The 17,377-nt window shown below is 40.3% G+C and overlaps 1 protein-coding gene across 1 annotated transcript; it reads left to right on the plus strand.

Annotated features, from left to right (window-relative positions):
- Nucleotides 1-7,172: 7,172 nt before the first annotated feature.
- On the plus strand, nucleotides 7,173-17,271 carry LOC309687624 (uncharacterized protein; the record flags this gene model as incomplete). The annotated part of the gene is made up of 7 exons (XM_082502723.1): nucleotides 7,173-7,241; nucleotides 7,759-8,749; nucleotides 15,484-15,654; nucleotides 15,920-16,077; nucleotides 16,163-16,303; nucleotides 16,951-17,092; nucleotides 17,264-17,271. Exons 2-7 carry the CDS (start codon nucleotides 8,719-8,721, stop codon nucleotides 17,269-17,271), a joined length of 651 nt encoding a protein of 216 aa, XP_082358849.1. The 5' UTR covers nucleotides 7,173-7,241; nucleotides 7,759-8,718.
- Between the last annotated feature and the right edge of the window lie 106 nt (nucleotides 17,272-17,377).

Genomic DNA, 17,377 nt, shown 5'->3' on the forward strand with positions numbered 1-17,377 from the left:
GTGTACAACAACAGTACGATGTCTGCAGAGACGGAAAAACTCGCACACAGTATGGAGACTGCTGGGACAGACACCAGTGGTCATTTCACTGTAGTCAGCAGGTTATGCATTGTGCAATCATGTCATAATCAGATGTATACAGTCAAAGTAGGGCAAAGGTTCCGCCACAAAATGACATTAGACAGGAAACTCGTGCTCAAGATATGTGACACAAGTTCAGTTTTAAACTGCAGCCTGTTTACAGAACACACTGACTAAACATATTAAGCAAGGCTAATGAGTACAAACCAGATGTCTTTGCCCTCTCTTACATGAACCTGACAATAGTTTACCTAGCACAGACTCATATTAAGTCCACTTAGCATTTAACCATTAACTACTGCATGAAACTCTAACTTCATTAGCAATGCTTTCACTGTTCTTTCTGTTTAGAAAGGAGACCACTAAAAACTGTGAGCTGATTCTTGCTCTGCCTTTTTCCTGCAGGTGTGCCATACTGCAGAGGACTACCGGGGTTTTGATGGGGAGCTGGGCCTGTGTATTTGTAGAGAGCCTCCTGGAAGAGCTGCATGTGGAGGCCTTTGCAGGAGCAGGCCAGCTGCTGAACTGAAGCTCCAGTGCGAGACCAATGGGGAAATGGGACTGGTGTGGAGCTATGACAATCAGGTGAAGAAAGGAAATTGCAGGTTCATGCACTGAAGCACAAAAACTGTGCGATAACTATATAATGTAACATTTGCACTGAAACTATCATATGATGGACAGTTTTTAGGTATAATATGCACGCATCTATGCGAAAACCTCTTTATTTCTCCAAAAGAGAAAGCTGCAGACAGTGCTGCAGTGACCTATTAATGGCAAACACACTTATTGTGTGTGTTCAGGTGTCGAGCGTCTCTGGCAGTGTGCTAGAGACAATTTTTAAACAGTGGGACTCCCAAGGGAACCTGCAGTGCAGCAGCCAGATCCAGTCATCACGTCCTGTCTACATTGTTCAAACAACAGGTGGAGACGCAGCCGCACACAATGCCTTTTATGTCCTGCACTTTATCGCTTTGCAGCTCTCCCTCTCTTTCTCTCTCTTTTTGAGAACCCTCCCCCTATCTATCTGTCTTCTTCCTGTCTGATTGCAGATGCAGGCTTCCTTGGCCTCCTCAGCGGCCTCCCAAAGGAACTTGAGCGACTGTTTCCTGACACCGCTCAACAGGATTCTCAGAGCTCAGCTGGTGTGCCATAATAAAACAATCTTTTCACATCATGAATACACAAATGAATGCATGAGCAATTTTACCCAAGTAATTGCTGCAATAATGAGGGCACTGCATTGTGGATTTTCAGGGAAACATTATGTCAGTATTAGAAACATCAGTCATGGAGACACAGAAATGGAGAGAGGAGATAAGGCTGATATTAATGGAAAAGGAAGAAGGCCAAGCATAAGTGGCGTTTTGAACCCGACAGCATGTCTCCATTTGGGTGATGTAATACTCTTCACTGTCAGCCCACGTCACTATCCCCAGTATGACATGTAAGCCGGATACTTGTTTTCATGCCCATTTTCTCCTGCCATTTCTCTGTTTGTACATTTTCTCCCAACTCGCTTATTTATGTCTTTCAGTGACAACTTGTACAACACAAACACTGACTTTGACTGGGGCGCATTCAGACAGTTAAAAGAAGAGCTGACATTGTCATGGACTCCTCCTAGCTGCTTTGCTGTGGTCTTTAGCCAGCCGGGAGTATATGTCTTTACACCGAGCAGCCATCAGCACAAACATTTGGTAACAAACTTTACAAAAATACACAGTTAAGCTCAGATGTTTAAGGACTCATCATAGTCATGGTTATTTTGGGGATTTTTAATGATTTCTTTGAACTGATTGTGAAGAGTGGGACTACCTCCAAGGTCTTCAACCTCAGATCAGCAACTAGATGGTTGAAACTTGGACAGAGTCGAGTGCTCCACTGATGACCCCAAACACACATCAGAACTGGGTTTGATATGGATAAGGCAAGCTAACATTAAGCTTCTGCAATGACCTTCCCAAAGCCCCAACCTCCACTCTATTGAACATTTGTAGAATATATTAAAAGCTTGTTCCTGACAGGAAACCAACCAGTCTAAATTAACTATTCTGCCAAGAAGAGAGGTCAAATATCCAGAGGGAAAAATGCCATATGATTGCTGTTGGCTACCAAAAGCTTCAGGTGCAATGAACCAAATAGTAGTGTGGGTATATGTACATATTTGAAGTCTTATGTTGCTTTTGACGCTGTGTGGATTAGAGATAATCCAAAAGAAATTCAAGCTTGTGCACTAGATTCTTTGTTTTTAAAGTCATTAAACATGTATGCTGTACAGTCATTTCACCCTGGAAAGGAACAGTTCAAAGAAATCATTAAAAGCCCAAATTGCCACGACATTTATGCACATGATGAGTGGATGTTAGCTTCTGACCGCAGCTGTATTCTTTAAGCATACCCCATGAAGCTAGTGTTATAAGCAGCTACACCTTGTTAGTAAATAGCTATTAGGTAATCCACGTTTGTTCCATCAAACAAGGAAATTTAAGTCTTCTTCTTCTTTTGGCTGCTCCACTTTCTCTATCCCTTACATCCTCTTCCGTCACATCAACCCTCTGCATGCCCATGTCCATCTCCATCTTGTCTCTAAGATGCTGAACTTAAGCTTTCTCTGTGATGTACTCATTTACAATCCTGTCCCTTCTAGTCACTCCCAACAAAAATCTGAGCAGCTTCACCACCTCCAGCTTGGCCTCCTGCTTCTTTGCCAGTGCCGCTGTCTCCAAAATGTGCATCATAGCAGCTCTCACTACTATCTTGTAAACTCTCTGCTGTCCTTCTGTCATAAATCCACCCTACTTGCACTCTCGTCTTTACCTCTCTTATACAATGTAATGTAGGTAGTTTAAAAACAAATCCCAATCAGTGAAGCCAAACACGATAACTTCCTTGATGTAGCAACAAGTAAATAGTAAGTTCTCTCTCTCTTTCTGCTATGCCACGATACTCTAACTACTTATTTCTCATTATTCAGTATGTACGAGTGATGCCTGCGGGTGGCCAGTGCTATGAGCCTGGCTTTTTCTTCCCTACCATCCCACGTCACGTGACCAGGTTGGGAATCAGTAGGAGACGCAACCTGTTACTCCGGCCAGACTGGCTGGTGACCGTAGGAATAATGTTTGGAGCTGTGGTCATCCTCTGTTTATGTGTGACAATGCTGGTTAGTCTACATACACAAGTATATGTGAAATATAAAAGTATCACTCTAATTGATGAGTCTGTACTATGTAGATCCTGTTTCGTGAATATGGATGGCCAGAGAAGGAGCCAATCAAAGCACGGTACCGCTCGCTGCAGCTGGCCTACCAAATGGATGACTACTCGTCAAAAGGTTCAAGGGTGATCTCACAGAGAAAGACTCATCGAAACCAACAATCGAGAACAACTCAAGGCTCCATTCAGCCAGGTGGAACATTGTAGACGTAAACACTTTGACACTTTACTCATTCGTCGAAACCCTAAAGCCCAATACATTACATAAATAACATGGTTTTCTCCACTTCAACTAATGCACCTGCAGAGTGTACACATATGGCACTTGAATGAACATGAAACGACACACTGACACATTGAGAACCCTTGTAACATCTCATGTAGCACCGGCAATGACCCTAAGGTGAAATTTCCAACCAAACACTGCTGAAAAAACCCCTCTTTACATGCCTGATTTCTCTTTGATAGTAAAATCAAAACAGCCCACATCCAATCCAATCTATTTATAGAGCCCTTATAAAAAACACAGTTTTGACAAAGTGCTTTAAAAAGCACCAAAATACCCCCCAAATCAAGGGGTAGCAACGTAACATGGGCAGACAGATCATTCCACAATAACTGAAAAAGCTTTAGGAACTGCCAGGAACAGCTTGTCCATGGACATCAGTGATCTTTAGAGAACTTATGGAGTTCCCTCAAGACCTTATTACTTCATTTAAAATGAATTCTTATGCCACAAAATGTTACATTTTCATATTAAAATACCTGTTAAAAGGGAGAAATAAGTACCTGCTACATGCTTGTAAAATGTGAAATGTTTAGCAAGGCTTCTGTGTGTCTGTAAATGAACAGTAGAGAGGATGTTGCAAAACATGCTTACGTGTTTCAAAAGATCATATAATGCTATAACCTATCAAAGTTCACCTTGAAATAAGTTGGATGAGTTTTTTATATTGTTGTAATCCTTTTCTTTGTGACGGTGTTTTTTTTTACAGCCTCCACAGATGCCTCGGAGGAGTTCTGGGATTATGAACACCAGGTGGATCTGGAGGCATTCAACAGCAACACCTTTTACAGCCTCCTGCTCAAGCAGAGCCTGTCTGTCACTACACGACTGGGACAGCTCACCACTGAGGTCTGCTGCTGTTAGTTTAAATGCCAATCAATCACAAAGCATGTCAAATGATAAACGCTTACTCTCTTGTCTCACTCACACACTCATGCTTATTCTCTCAAGAAACACACCAGACAAAAGAGTATTCTCTTTTGCACTCTTAAAATAAAAGCTGCATATTGAATATGCCTATATTATTGGTTTATGAATAGGCAATAAATAATTTAGCCCTCAGGTGTCTTTTTTTTTCTTTTTTAAAATGAAGCTTCTTTGCAGGGAAGAATACAAATGTCTGATTCAGTCTGATTGGAAAACCTAACAGCTCCCGAGTACAAACTTTCAGTAATGCCCCATTGAACAGGACATTTTGTGGAGAATTCACAGCATACATGTGCCATTCTACATCCAGCACGCTTTGGGAACCATCTCTTGCCAAAACAGAATATTTGCTGTAGTGAACATTTGGAAGAGAGAATCTTATTTTTGTGTAATTTGAGAAAGAGCAATTTGGGAATGTTTGGAAAAGTTAAGTTATTAAAAAAGCAAACAGATTTTGGTTACAGCCCTCAGGACAGCTCAGGTGTTAAAGATGTAAGTGGAGATGGAACATTTTGCACTGATGCACTTCTTGCAGCTTGCATTTCTCACTAGTGCTATTTAAATGTGTGGTTGTTGCTTTGGGCTGTCAATAGATTATCTGCTTATGACAAACACTTAATGTTTTCTTTTTGTCTCCAAAATGTGTGTTCATCTAGGTAAAAGAGCTATACCAAGGAGTGCTTGGGAAACTGCAAATACTCCATCCGCATATGATCGCTGAGGAAAAGCCGGGGGAAGGTTATGCGATGTTGAGGAGGGAGATTGAACGAGAGGTGGTGCGACGAAAATCTTTGGCCTCACAGCTGAGGACACTACTTGACAGTCAGCTGAAGGTTTACATTTTATTAAGCTGCATATACATATCAAATTATATTCAAATTTTTAACAAAAGTTTTAATAGCAAGTGTAGCATCAGTTTGAGTAAAGTATATTTAGATAGCATCGCTCAACAAGTATATACTTTCAGATGTAAAATTATTGCATTAGCAAGGTATACATGATCAAGTATGACTGGTTTTCTTCAGGTTCTGAGGCGAGAGCAGCAGGCCCAGTGGAGGATCCACAGTGTGTTCACATCTCGGCTCAGAGAGTGCACCAGACTACTGTCTAAGCTTTATAGTAACAACCAGACTTCCACTGAACTGTTCCAACAAATGTAAAGCTTTCATTTGTTCAGTTATTCAAGTACAGCCATGTGAAAAAGAAAGAGCCAGGTGTGTGTTTACTCAGTACCCCAACAGTGGAGGTCCCAACAAATTCACCCCAGGGTCTGACCAAAAAACCCAGGAGCCACATATCAGACGCTACAGACCTCAAAGTTTATGACAGCACAATTAAAATTTATAGAACTGACTGACTGTCCTTTGGACTGATGAGTCCAAAGTAGTGATGTTTGGACATAATGCTCATCACCATGTTTGGTGGAAACCAAACACAGCATATCAGCACAATCATCTGATACTAACTGTCAAGGACATGGGTGGAGGGGTGATAATTGGGCTTGTTTTGCACCAACAGGATCTAGGCAACTTGCAGTCTTTGAGTAGACTCTAGATGGTAACATAGATGGCTGAAATTGGGTAACATAACAGGACAATGATTTTCAGTGCAGCAGCAAAGGTACAAGAAATTGGATGAAAAAGAAAAGAAGGCGGTGCAGTTAGCAAATCAAAGTCGTTAGTGAAATACAAGGGTGGGACCTTAAAAGAGCTGTCCATAAATGAATACTCAATTATTAATAATCAATTTATTCAGGTTAAAAAGTGATTCTACAAACTTTTGAATTGTGGGATGTATGTCGTTTTCCACATGCATAGAGTCCTGTGAAAACGTTCTTTTTCCACATGACTGTAGTAATGGGGAACCTTAGAGTTTAAGGGTTTAAATTCCCTTGAATATTCATTTTGCTGTCTCCCATCTTCAGTTTGATCCAGAGGTTAACATCACTGGTCGATGAGATGGGAGATCTACTGTCGGCAGAGTGCCACCGTCAGGGGTCTTGGGGCTTGTTGGGCGAAGGTATAGGAGCCAAACTGTTGTGCCCTGATACTGGAACTGTCCTTACCAAAGATGACATCTTTGGTGAGTCAAAACTCTTTCATTTGTTTATCTGCGCCTATGTTTCTTAAAGAAACTACACCATCTGCTGCTTATTAGGTGAACTGCAACATGCAGACAGACTATGGCTGAGAAAAGCTGGGTTAGAATACATTATTGTGTGAATGTGTGTGTGAATGGGTGGATGACTGAATGTAGTGTAAAGTGCTTTGGGGTCCTTAGGGATTAAGTAACGCGCTATACAAATACAGGCCATTATTAATTTGCTAAATGTTAGATGATGTATCCAATAAATACACTGTATGTTTTTGTTGTAAATCAAACATAACTGTGTAGCCACATAAGGCTGTGGATTTAAATTTACAAACAGTGTGAATGGGTTTAAATGAAAATTTTATTTAGATGATTGATCACAATAATCTCCTCTTCTGCTTAACTCCAGATCCTGATGGGTCCGTCCGTGTCTCTGGGGCTGTTTATTGTGATTCAGTCACAGGCCTCATAAGGCCAAATGCTCACAGCCATGTGCTGCTGAGCAGCGGCCACACGATGGCAGTGCCGCCTAATTTCTTTGTTCATCCACACACCGGTAGAGTTCTGCCCATTGCTGGAAACGTGGCCTATGATCCTGCCAGCTCTACATTAGTTTGCACAGCTGACCATTGTACAGGTATGAATTGGCTGTGGGTTACTGAGGAGGGCAATGCTAAATAAAACAGTCAAAGAAAAAAGATTTCATGTGAACTTAGTTCAGACTTTTTTAAAAAAAAAATAAAGAGCCCAATCAATCAATCTTGTGTTTATGCTCAGAAAACACAAAACACCAATGGCAATCTTTTGTATTTTAGAGATGAATAAATCTAAACTCACCAAGAGTCATTTTTAAAACCGTGCTATTAGAATACAATTACTAAAGAAGAACAGATCATTTGTGTTAAACATGTTACAACCTGACCAAAACATGCTGTTTCTACAAATAGAAAGCCTAATACACTGGGATCCTGGTCATTTCAAGCAGCAATGAACTGAATCAAAATGAATATAACCATTTTATGCTAAAATAGCTCATGGAAAATAACTTATGACACGCATTAAAGATTTCTGAAGAAGGGCTCATATGGTTCATGAAACATGTCTGAGACCTCTGTATTAAAAAGCAATTATGTGCTGTTTTTAAATGATTCCAGATGATAACAGGAAGTGGGATAGTCCTCTCCTTCCTTTCATTCCTTACCCGACCTCCTGCCACTCAGACCAGCCTCTCCCCAGCACTCACCTCAGAGGCCTCCGACCAGGCCAGAGACTGCAGCTGGGGATTCCCATGGCAGACCCTGACAAAGGGGTCCCAGTACCTATTCTGGCAGTAACCATTCACCCCCAAACTGGGTTAGTCTACACTCTGGGAAGAATCCATGTCTGCCCTCTCACCCGCTTACCACAGCCTATACAGATTGGTTATCCTATGCTGGACTCCAGGACAGGGAACATTGTGCTCACCGTCGGGGTGAACTTGGATCCAATCACAGGTTAGAGCTGCTGGAGTTCCCGTTACACTCTAGAGTACATAACTTCAGTCAGACAAACTTGTTCTGTGTGCCTCTGTAGGAGATGTGCTGCCAGTAGGTGGAGTCCTGCTGGGTGAGCCCTTTGTTGAACCACTGAGTGGGCAGATGGTGAGAGTTGGAGGGGCAACCATACGGGCTGGACAACTAGTGCCCCATGCAGGAGGATATCAAACTTTATTAGAAAGCAAGGTGCTTAATTAGACTGATTGCTTTTGGTTGCATTCACATAATAAGTATCGATATGATAAAAAGTAACTGTTTCTATGTAACAAAACAAATGAAACAGATAATAGCAGATGTTTGATTCAAAAATAAAAACATTTTTGGAGTCAGAGTAAGATTTGTGTCTCACAGGTTCTGGCAGCATTGTTCAAAGTACTGAATGTGCTGAAGCCACTAACTGAAGAGTGGGGTTCAGATCAAAGTTTGCAACATGTGCAGTCCCAACCTGGCAGTGACAGAGGGAGTAGTCAACAAGATCATCTTCTCACTGCAGCCAAAGAGCTCCAGCAGGCCTGGGGGAGGAGTTTGCACTGTCAACTACAGCTGCAGACCAGGTTGGAGATCCTGCAGGAGTGGTCCATGGGTCTGCAGCAGGATGGAGGGACTCTGGGTGAGGAAATACTTGAATAGTTTGTTTTGGGCAGTACAAAACAGTTTTTTAAAAAAAACATTTTTTCTTCTCTCCTTTTTTTTGTTGTTGCTTCTTTCTCTCTTGAGAAGCTCTTATCTTTCACCTTTAGGTGCTCTCTAAACTTTTAGCTTCTCTAAGTTTACTAAAAATACATTTCTCCACATGGAAAAAAAAGTTAGCATTTCAATCTCCTTTTAGCTTTTCATCTTAATCTTTGCTCACCATCTTCCACAAACAGTCTGGTTGCTGAAAGGAAAAATTACGAGGTGTTGGTCTCTTACTCAGCATATTGAAATGCACTTATTACTAACTTCAGAAAATTTAATGAAGTCATTTCTCAGAGAAGAGAGATTCAGACTTGATATTGGAGCAAATATAAATGGTAAGAACGCTGAAATACACAGTTCTGTGCAGAGGCCAAGAACAACCGAAGGTTGCATAAGCATACAGTTTTACTTTTATTTCTACAACCTACACAAGAATGCAAGAACTAATAGTTACTAATTACTGATTACTTCTCCAAGAAAGTAATCCTGTTACTTTACTGATTACTTATTTCCAAAAGTAATTAATTACTTATTACTTAGTTACTTAGATTACTTAGTTTTAATTTTTAACTTTATGCACAATGCATCAAGCAAAAATTAAATTATACGCAACAGTTTTTCACCTGAAGAAATTTGTTTAACATTTAAACCTATTTTCTGCATATTCGAGCATATAAATAATGTTTTGTGTTTATACTCACTCTTTCAAATAGATGCAAGTAAAAGACAGCAAAAAATAAATAAAACCAAAGATTCCACAGCACAAAATCCTGTCACTCTTACATCTAGTTTCACCTGTTTAGCAGGAGTGTGGTGTGGTGCTGCAGCGGTCATGTCAGTGGGGGGATCTGGGGGTTTCTCTGTGAATTTCACATTCCCGTTACAGCGTGCTCGGTGCTTGCTCAGATTTGAAGTTTCCATTTTTTTCTGTAGAAAAAAGTTTTATTCCCACACAGAGTGTACATCAGACACTAATGTTTGTGTCACTTTTTACGGAGTCAAACTCAAAGTAATGTCAGTACTTCCAAGCTTTAAACGCTGCACGGTCGTACTCTCTACCGTGCTCCATATTATCCATTGGTGATCTACACACGTTTGTTGTTGCCATGGACGTTGCACGCTTGTACGTCATTGTCATGAGACACTCTCACAAACAATCATGGTTTAGTAACGCAGTTACGCAGCCTGTTTATGAGAAAGTAACAGTAATCTAATTACTCGTTACTTGAAAAAGTAATCGGATTACAGAAACACGTTATTGTCCATTAATGATCACAAGATACTGAAAACATAAAACAATCAAAATGCTTATAATTGATGAACATGGTTAAAAAAAATCACCCAAAGTGTAAGTACTGATAAAATGTTGTCATTACTTTTGGTTTTTGTTTAGTAGTCATGGGTGAACGATACACAAAATTCACGGTTGGGTTGGGTTCGATACTTTGGTGTCACGGTTCGATATTTTTTCGATACAAAAAAATGTTCATGCCTTTTTAATTTGTCATTTATTAAAATTATAAATATATATTTTAACTCAAAAGTACAGTTTTTAAATTTAACCCTAACCCTTGTGCGTGTTTTTTATTTTGACAGCGAATGCGCACCTGCGGACCACTTATGTGCAGCCCCGGTTATATAGCTCATCATATCGCAGCCACAGAAATTCTTTTGTCCATGAAACCATAAAGCTGCACTTTCTTTTTGCCTTATAGTCTGATTTGTCATAACTTCTCCGTTTTGTGGTAAGCTTTTCTTTGGCTGTCACTTCTTCACCCTGACCTGTCTTATTTGGCTCAGCAGAACTAAAATATAAATCCTGCTGCTTTTACACACGCACTCACATAAGCTCAGCGATTCTCTGCGTGATCAACCTCTCACATGTTTAAGCTGCGGGAGATTTCACTTGTCATGTTTGCATAGTAAGCTAACGATTGATAAGACGATGTCAGAGGAATTGGTGCACAAATTATTGTCACTCACCAATCAGTGCTGTGGCTCTCTATACACAGTTTGCGCGATTGCAAAGTGAAAGCAAAAAACAAGCGCCAATTCAAACGCGATTTCAATATGTCACATATTGACAGTGGCTCACCGATGCCAATGACATAATTACCCAGCTACATTTCCGAAAGAATGCAAAAGCATTGACATATATTTTTCCTTCCTACGATAGCCCGACGGGCAGGGCAGAGATAGATTTTGGTAGCCCGACTGGAAAAATCGCTAGCCCCAGGACGTCGGGCTAGCGATATTGCGAGCCCTGTATCTGATTGAGGAATCACTCATCTTTGGAAAAGAGAGTTTATTACAGAGAAATGGCTCTTTCCAAAATAAAAGCTATACTATCCGCTTCTTCTGGGGTATATTCTCAGCAGCATATTAAACATATCAGGTCCCCATAAGGAGAATCATGTGCTAACGGCTGTCTAAATGACTCGGCTAAAGTTAGTAGCATGCTTGTTGTTTTTGTCTGCTTCCACTTGTCTTTGCACTAGGATGATGTCGGCGTAAATGTGCAGTCATATTCATTTTGTTCCCACTAGTGCTGTCAGCATAAATCTCGTTGAAATGACCTTAACGCCACAACACGGCAAATCTCCGTTAACGAGCTACCGCGGATCGCCCCGTGCATGGGGCTGGACGGCCAACACGTTAACGAGCTAACTGCGCTAACACACCAGTTCCCACCCATGTAATTGAGCATTGCGTGGCACATCCAACATACTGTTTTACTTTAGTCCATGACGCGCTTACCTTCAGGGTCATACGTCACATGAAAACCAAAATAATTCCAAACGCCAGATCTGAATGAGGGTGGGGGAGGTTCAATTTGCCATGTTGCAAGGAGAGCTTAACTTCTGTCTCGCTAGCTTGCCCTGCGCTCTTCCTTCTGACGATGCTGTCTGTGTTGAGCGCTCAGTGGATCTGCGCTCGACAGTGCAGCCTAAGCGGAGTAGTCGAACGCAGATTCACTGAGCGCTCAACACAGACAGCATTGTCAGAAGGAAAGTTGATAAAATAAATTACAAATTTTGTATTGTTCGATACATATGCGTACCGAACCGAAAGCACTGTATCGAATGGTTCAATATCGATACGAATATCGTTGCACCCCTAGTAAATAACTTAAGTTACAATCAAAGCAATACCTATGTTTGTTTGTAGGGGGCTTAATGTGATCCATCAGGGAGTCAGCAAAACACAGGATTTATTTCCTGATATAATTAAGCTGCAGAAAATTTCTGAGACATTCTGTTTTTGATATAATCTTGTGAGTCATTTAGTGATCTCAGCATGCTAAGGTCACAGGCTTTAACACCCAGCTGCACCAGAGTATCGTTAGCGTAGCAGTGCAGAGAAATACCTCATAATTGCATGTCAGGGGAAAATGAAACTGAGAGATAAAGTGGGAGCAAATACAAAGAAGATTTACATAAACTGTAAATGTGAAAACAAGTCAAAGTATATTTAGGCTCCACAGCTTGGATTTCCCCAAGTGTGCAAAATGAAACTCATGAGCTAACCTACTTTTAAGACTGAGGTCAAAATCACCAAAGCAGAAAAGTGTTGCACATTAGTAGAAGTAGAACACAGAGACATGCAAAGCCTAATGTATTTACTGCAAAAATCAATGGTGTGGATATTAATTGGCACCATTAACAGGGAACTGTTGATTTTAAAGGTATCATCATAATAGTGTATTCATACTTAAAATGCATGAGAGTATAGTTCGGAACTTTGATAATCATAGAAGTAAAAGTGTCCAAAAAAATAATACAAAAAATAACATAGTAGTTTTTTTTTTCAATTTGTTACCAGTAATTTGTAATGGAGTAGAATTGAATCTTGACAAAACAACAGTAAGAAAGAAGGTTTCTTTGATTTATTAATTAGGAAAAACTTGAATTCTGATAACCCTTTGTCCCACCAGGGGTTAATGTCACACAGGCAATACAATTCACATGGTCACACTTTTTCTTCTGTGACAAATTACTTCATATAACTGTGAACTGTTGTTAGTGGTGTGAATCATCCCTACCATCATGTCACAAATATGAACTAATGGTGGTGGTGTGAATCATAGGTTTGCAAGGTGTGGGGTGCCTGAGTCACACTCAATTCCAAATTATAGATGCATAAAATGAATCTTGTTCAACCCACGTTTATTTTTGCACAGCCCATTGGGATACACACCCCTCAAAGTCCATGCTTTCGAAAACAGGAAGATGTAGCCATTTTATTTATCGTATTGCACATGGGAATATGCACACCATTTGATTTGCTTTTTGGGTGTTTCTATAAAAAGTGAGTAAATATCTACTGCTGCTGAAAACAAAGGAGAAACATTTCATGGGTAATTTGTCTGTCCATGCCTGTTTTCAAAGTTTAAATTAGGCTTTGGAAGTGAAGAAGAGCTCCAGGACAATGACACTTACTAAGTTAAAGTTGTTTTTTTTTTTTTTACACGACCTTTATATATCACAAGGAGCCTGTCTCAAAAAACAAACAAACAAACAAATAAATAAATAGATAAATAAAACAAAGCAGATATTGCACACACACACACACACACACACACACACACACACACACACACACATATATATATATATATATAAATAAAACACAAATCATTTGCTAAGGACTGAGTACATCTTTCAGTTATTGGCTCCTTGTTAGTGGAACAACGTTAATGACCCATAAAATTTGAAGCGTAATATGGCTTTTGGAAATGAGTCATCATGCCTCACTTTTTTCATATGACCTTTTTCCGACACCGAAAGCAACCTGAATTAAAAAACCTTGACCTAAAAAAACTTATGAAAAAGTGTTTTGGTGATATCGTTCATGTGATGATTATTAGAGAACGGTTAGAATCAAACATAACAGATTTTTCACAATTTGAGAAATGAAAGTGACTGTTAGTTTAATGGCCAGTGTCTGTTTGTTTTTTTTTTAACTGGAAATTAAGAGACATTTAACTTTTTACAGCAGACAGGCAAACCTCTAGTTAACCTAAGTAATGTTAAACCTCTAAGCTAAATTTGGCTGCTGCGCCGAGAAGTATGCTTGACCTTTTGTTGCCATTGGTTATGTAAAAGAAACATATTACCTTGGCTGCAGATAAAGCATATTTATAATTCAGTATGCACAAGAGCCAGAAATAATCCAGTTTTGATTTACATAGTTTGCATTGCAGTCTCCTGCAGGCATGGAAACATGTTTCTCCAGTAGTACAAAGTAATTAGAAATAGCTGATTGGTAACCAGAGAGAGCGTTAGGCCAAAAACCAAAAGGCAGCCTTTGTGAGGGAGTTAAACAGTTTCCTGCACAATAGGAAACTACACGTATTAAGAAATCCCAGAAAGGCTTTGCATAGAGTTTTGACGTTTACATGTTAATCTTTGAATTCAGATGTTTTTCAGTCCCACACTCACAGCTCCATAAAATGAAGCACCTACAAAAATGCTAATAAAAGAATGGGATTTTATAAAGAGTTCACTGAATTTGAGTAGTTTACATTAACGGGTTGCAACAAGACATTTCTTCCCCCCTAGACATGACAAACTGTAAGTGGCATTAGTGTACCACAACCACAACAACACAGTCATGAAGAGTCAGACCATGTCAACTTACAGAACGAGGTCTTTAAGTGGTGAGCTACTTACTGCTCGCTCAATAACTGCACAGCGCCAAACCTTCTCTGACATTAACATCAGCACAGAAACTGTGCACTGGGAACTTTATGGCATGGATTTCAATATCGATAAATAGTTGTGGTCAGAAGTTTATATAAACTTTCGAATAACATGGTACTTAGGCATTTTTAATTATTTTTTTCAATTTTTCCTTTTCCACAGTGGAACTATTATACAGCATACATTTTTAATAACTTTAAAAACCAAGAATTGGCCTTTGACATCCACACATTGTCAAAAATGTATTCAGGCTCAAATATATACATATTCCCTCGTGTTTCAACCACCTAGCTGTTGATTTAAGGTGAAGTTAAAGAATTTGAAGTAACCATCCTTCAATATTTCATCCACTTTGCGCAATGTACCAGTACCACTGGCAGCAAAACAACCCCACAGCATGATGCTACCACCACTGTGACTGACTGGAAACAGTTATGCTGGTGTCCCAGAAGTTTCCAGTTCATTGCTGAGTTTGGTTGAGCTTTTGTGGTTCCTGAACAAACCAATTTCCTCTGGGTGGAGCTGTTTTATTTCCTCTTATGTACAATTGTTTGTGTCTACAGTTGTTGAAGTCTTGGAATCTACAGCTGCTGTAGATATAAACTGTAGATTTATATATAAACTTATATAAATCTACAGTTTTTTTGTAGATCTTCAGTGAGTTACTTTGACTTTCCCATTGTAGTTGCCACAACTGCAGTGTTTGACCTTTTTTCCTTGATAATCATTAAGGTGATTAGGTTCACTTCTCATGATGTTTAACATGTTTTGTAAGATGTTTCGAGAAATCATGATCATGTTTCATTTAAAAAAGGTTTTGTCTGCATTTATGTGTAATGAATGTAAAAATTCATTCTTTTTAACACTGGTTAAAAAGCCTTGATAGAAATATGTTAGTTGACAGAACTTGAATGATTGCATTTGTTTCTTCTTCTATAACACGCTTCTGTTTTGTTCATACCAGGAGAGATGCCTCTGCCAGGTTCAGATATATGTGTACCGGCTTTGCTAGGGGTGGAGTATCCTGATCCTTTAGGATCTGGCCTTAGTGTACCGATCCTGGGATTTCAGATTGACCTTGTTTCTGGGAAAACAATACCACTGGCAGGGACCATGGAGGACCCAAATGGAAAAGGTATTGTGAAAACATGCTTTTGATATATAGTATAAAACCTAATCTTGTCTAATTGGCTTTTCACTAGCTAGGACCGCATCCTAATTTAGATTTGATAGCATGTCTAGGAGATAATGGCAGGTGGCGTGAGTATGAACTGAGGCTGCAGTTTGGGGAAGGCTTCAGAGGAGACTGGCAGCAGCTCCCGGGCCTGGCGGCAATTAAATTCAGTTAAACATTACAGAATTGTGGAAGTTCTGCTTACTGATGCTGTTATACTTCACAGGACTGGTGGCGATCCGTTATGGATCTCAGACTGTTGACCCAGTGACAGGGCTGTTGGCCCCAGTCGTCGGGGCAAGGCTGGATGCATCTAGAAAAAATGTTGTGCCAGTTACATCTTCCTACTGGTTAATGATTAGAGAGCAAACTGACAGTGTGCAGGTAACAGATAGATGTTTTCACAAATGCCCCCCTCTTCTGATGTGATATCTGATATGATATATATATTTTTGTTTCTTCCTGCCAGGTGGAGGCACTTCAAAGAGAGGTGTGTGTGCGAAACAGTTACTGGCAGCAGCAGAGGCAGCGGGAGGAAGATATTCTAACTGATCTGGACTCGACTCTGTCCCAGTGTTTCTTTAGAGTCACAGACGTAAACTCTTATCAGGTCAGCAGGAGCGGTTTCCTTTCTGGTTCTAAATATCTTATAGAGCCTTAACTCGAAGTATAGGGGCGACCGTGGCTCAGGGGGTTGGGAAGCGCATCTGTAACCGGAAGGTCGCCGGTTCGATCCCCGGGCTCTCTGTCCTGGTCGTTGTGTCCTTGGGCAAGACACTTTAGCCTACTGCCTACATGGTGTTGGCCAGAGGGGCTGATGGTGTGAAATGGCAGCCTCGCCTCTGTCAGTCTGCCCCAGGGCAGCTGTGGCTACAACCGTAGCTGCCTCCACCAGTGTGTGAATGTGAGAGTGACTGAATAGTGACATTGTAAAGCGCTTTGGGTGCCTTGAAAAGCACTATATAAATCCATTATTATTATAGAGCAAGAAATTCAAAGGGGTTGAGCTGTTTTAACATTTACAAATAATGCAAATGAATCGGGAGCAAACACTGGAAAATAAAGTTTTCAATTTCTTTATTGCACTGCAAGTGAAAATGTTGTTCCTCCTCAATGTTCCTCTACATGAAGATATGAAAGTGTGTGTCTGTTCTCTGCACCTTAGAATGGGGATATGTTCATGCATTTGGCTTTTTAGTGTCATTGTGCAAATATGTGCATCTTTTTCTCATTCACAGTGTCTGTACTCTGTTTCAGGCCCAGTGGTCTGGGAAGCAGCTGAGGGAAGCAGCCATGGAGCTGCAGGATTCAGCACAGACAGAGGCCCAGAGGAGAGCAGCTCAGCACTCCCGCTTGGCTCTGATCCTGCCTCCACTTGTTCTGCACATCCTCACGTTAGGTCAGTTATTTGGCAAGCTGGTAGGAGTGAATGAAAGCACGAAGGAAATTATAGTCATGACCTGCAGTGCACTTATATTCATAGCTTTCCAAAGGAGAGTGGTTTCTTGCCAGTGTCTCACAGCACACTAATTAATTAAAATATTATTTTTATTTTTATTTGGTTTGGCAGGCATTTAAGCTTATGTTTCTCCATCTGTGGGAACAGGTGACGAGGAGGAATGGGATCAGCAGTGTGTTTGGCATTCAGAGCTCCTCTCTGGCCTTGATAAATTGGACATGTATA

Source organism: Aulonocara stuartgranti (genome assembly GCF_965226115.1).
Source record: "Aulonocara stuartgranti genome assembly, chromosome: 14".
Classification (NCBI taxonomy): domain Eukaryota; kingdom Metazoa; phylum Chordata; class Actinopteri; order Cichliformes; family Cichlidae; genus Aulonocara; species Aulonocara stuartgranti.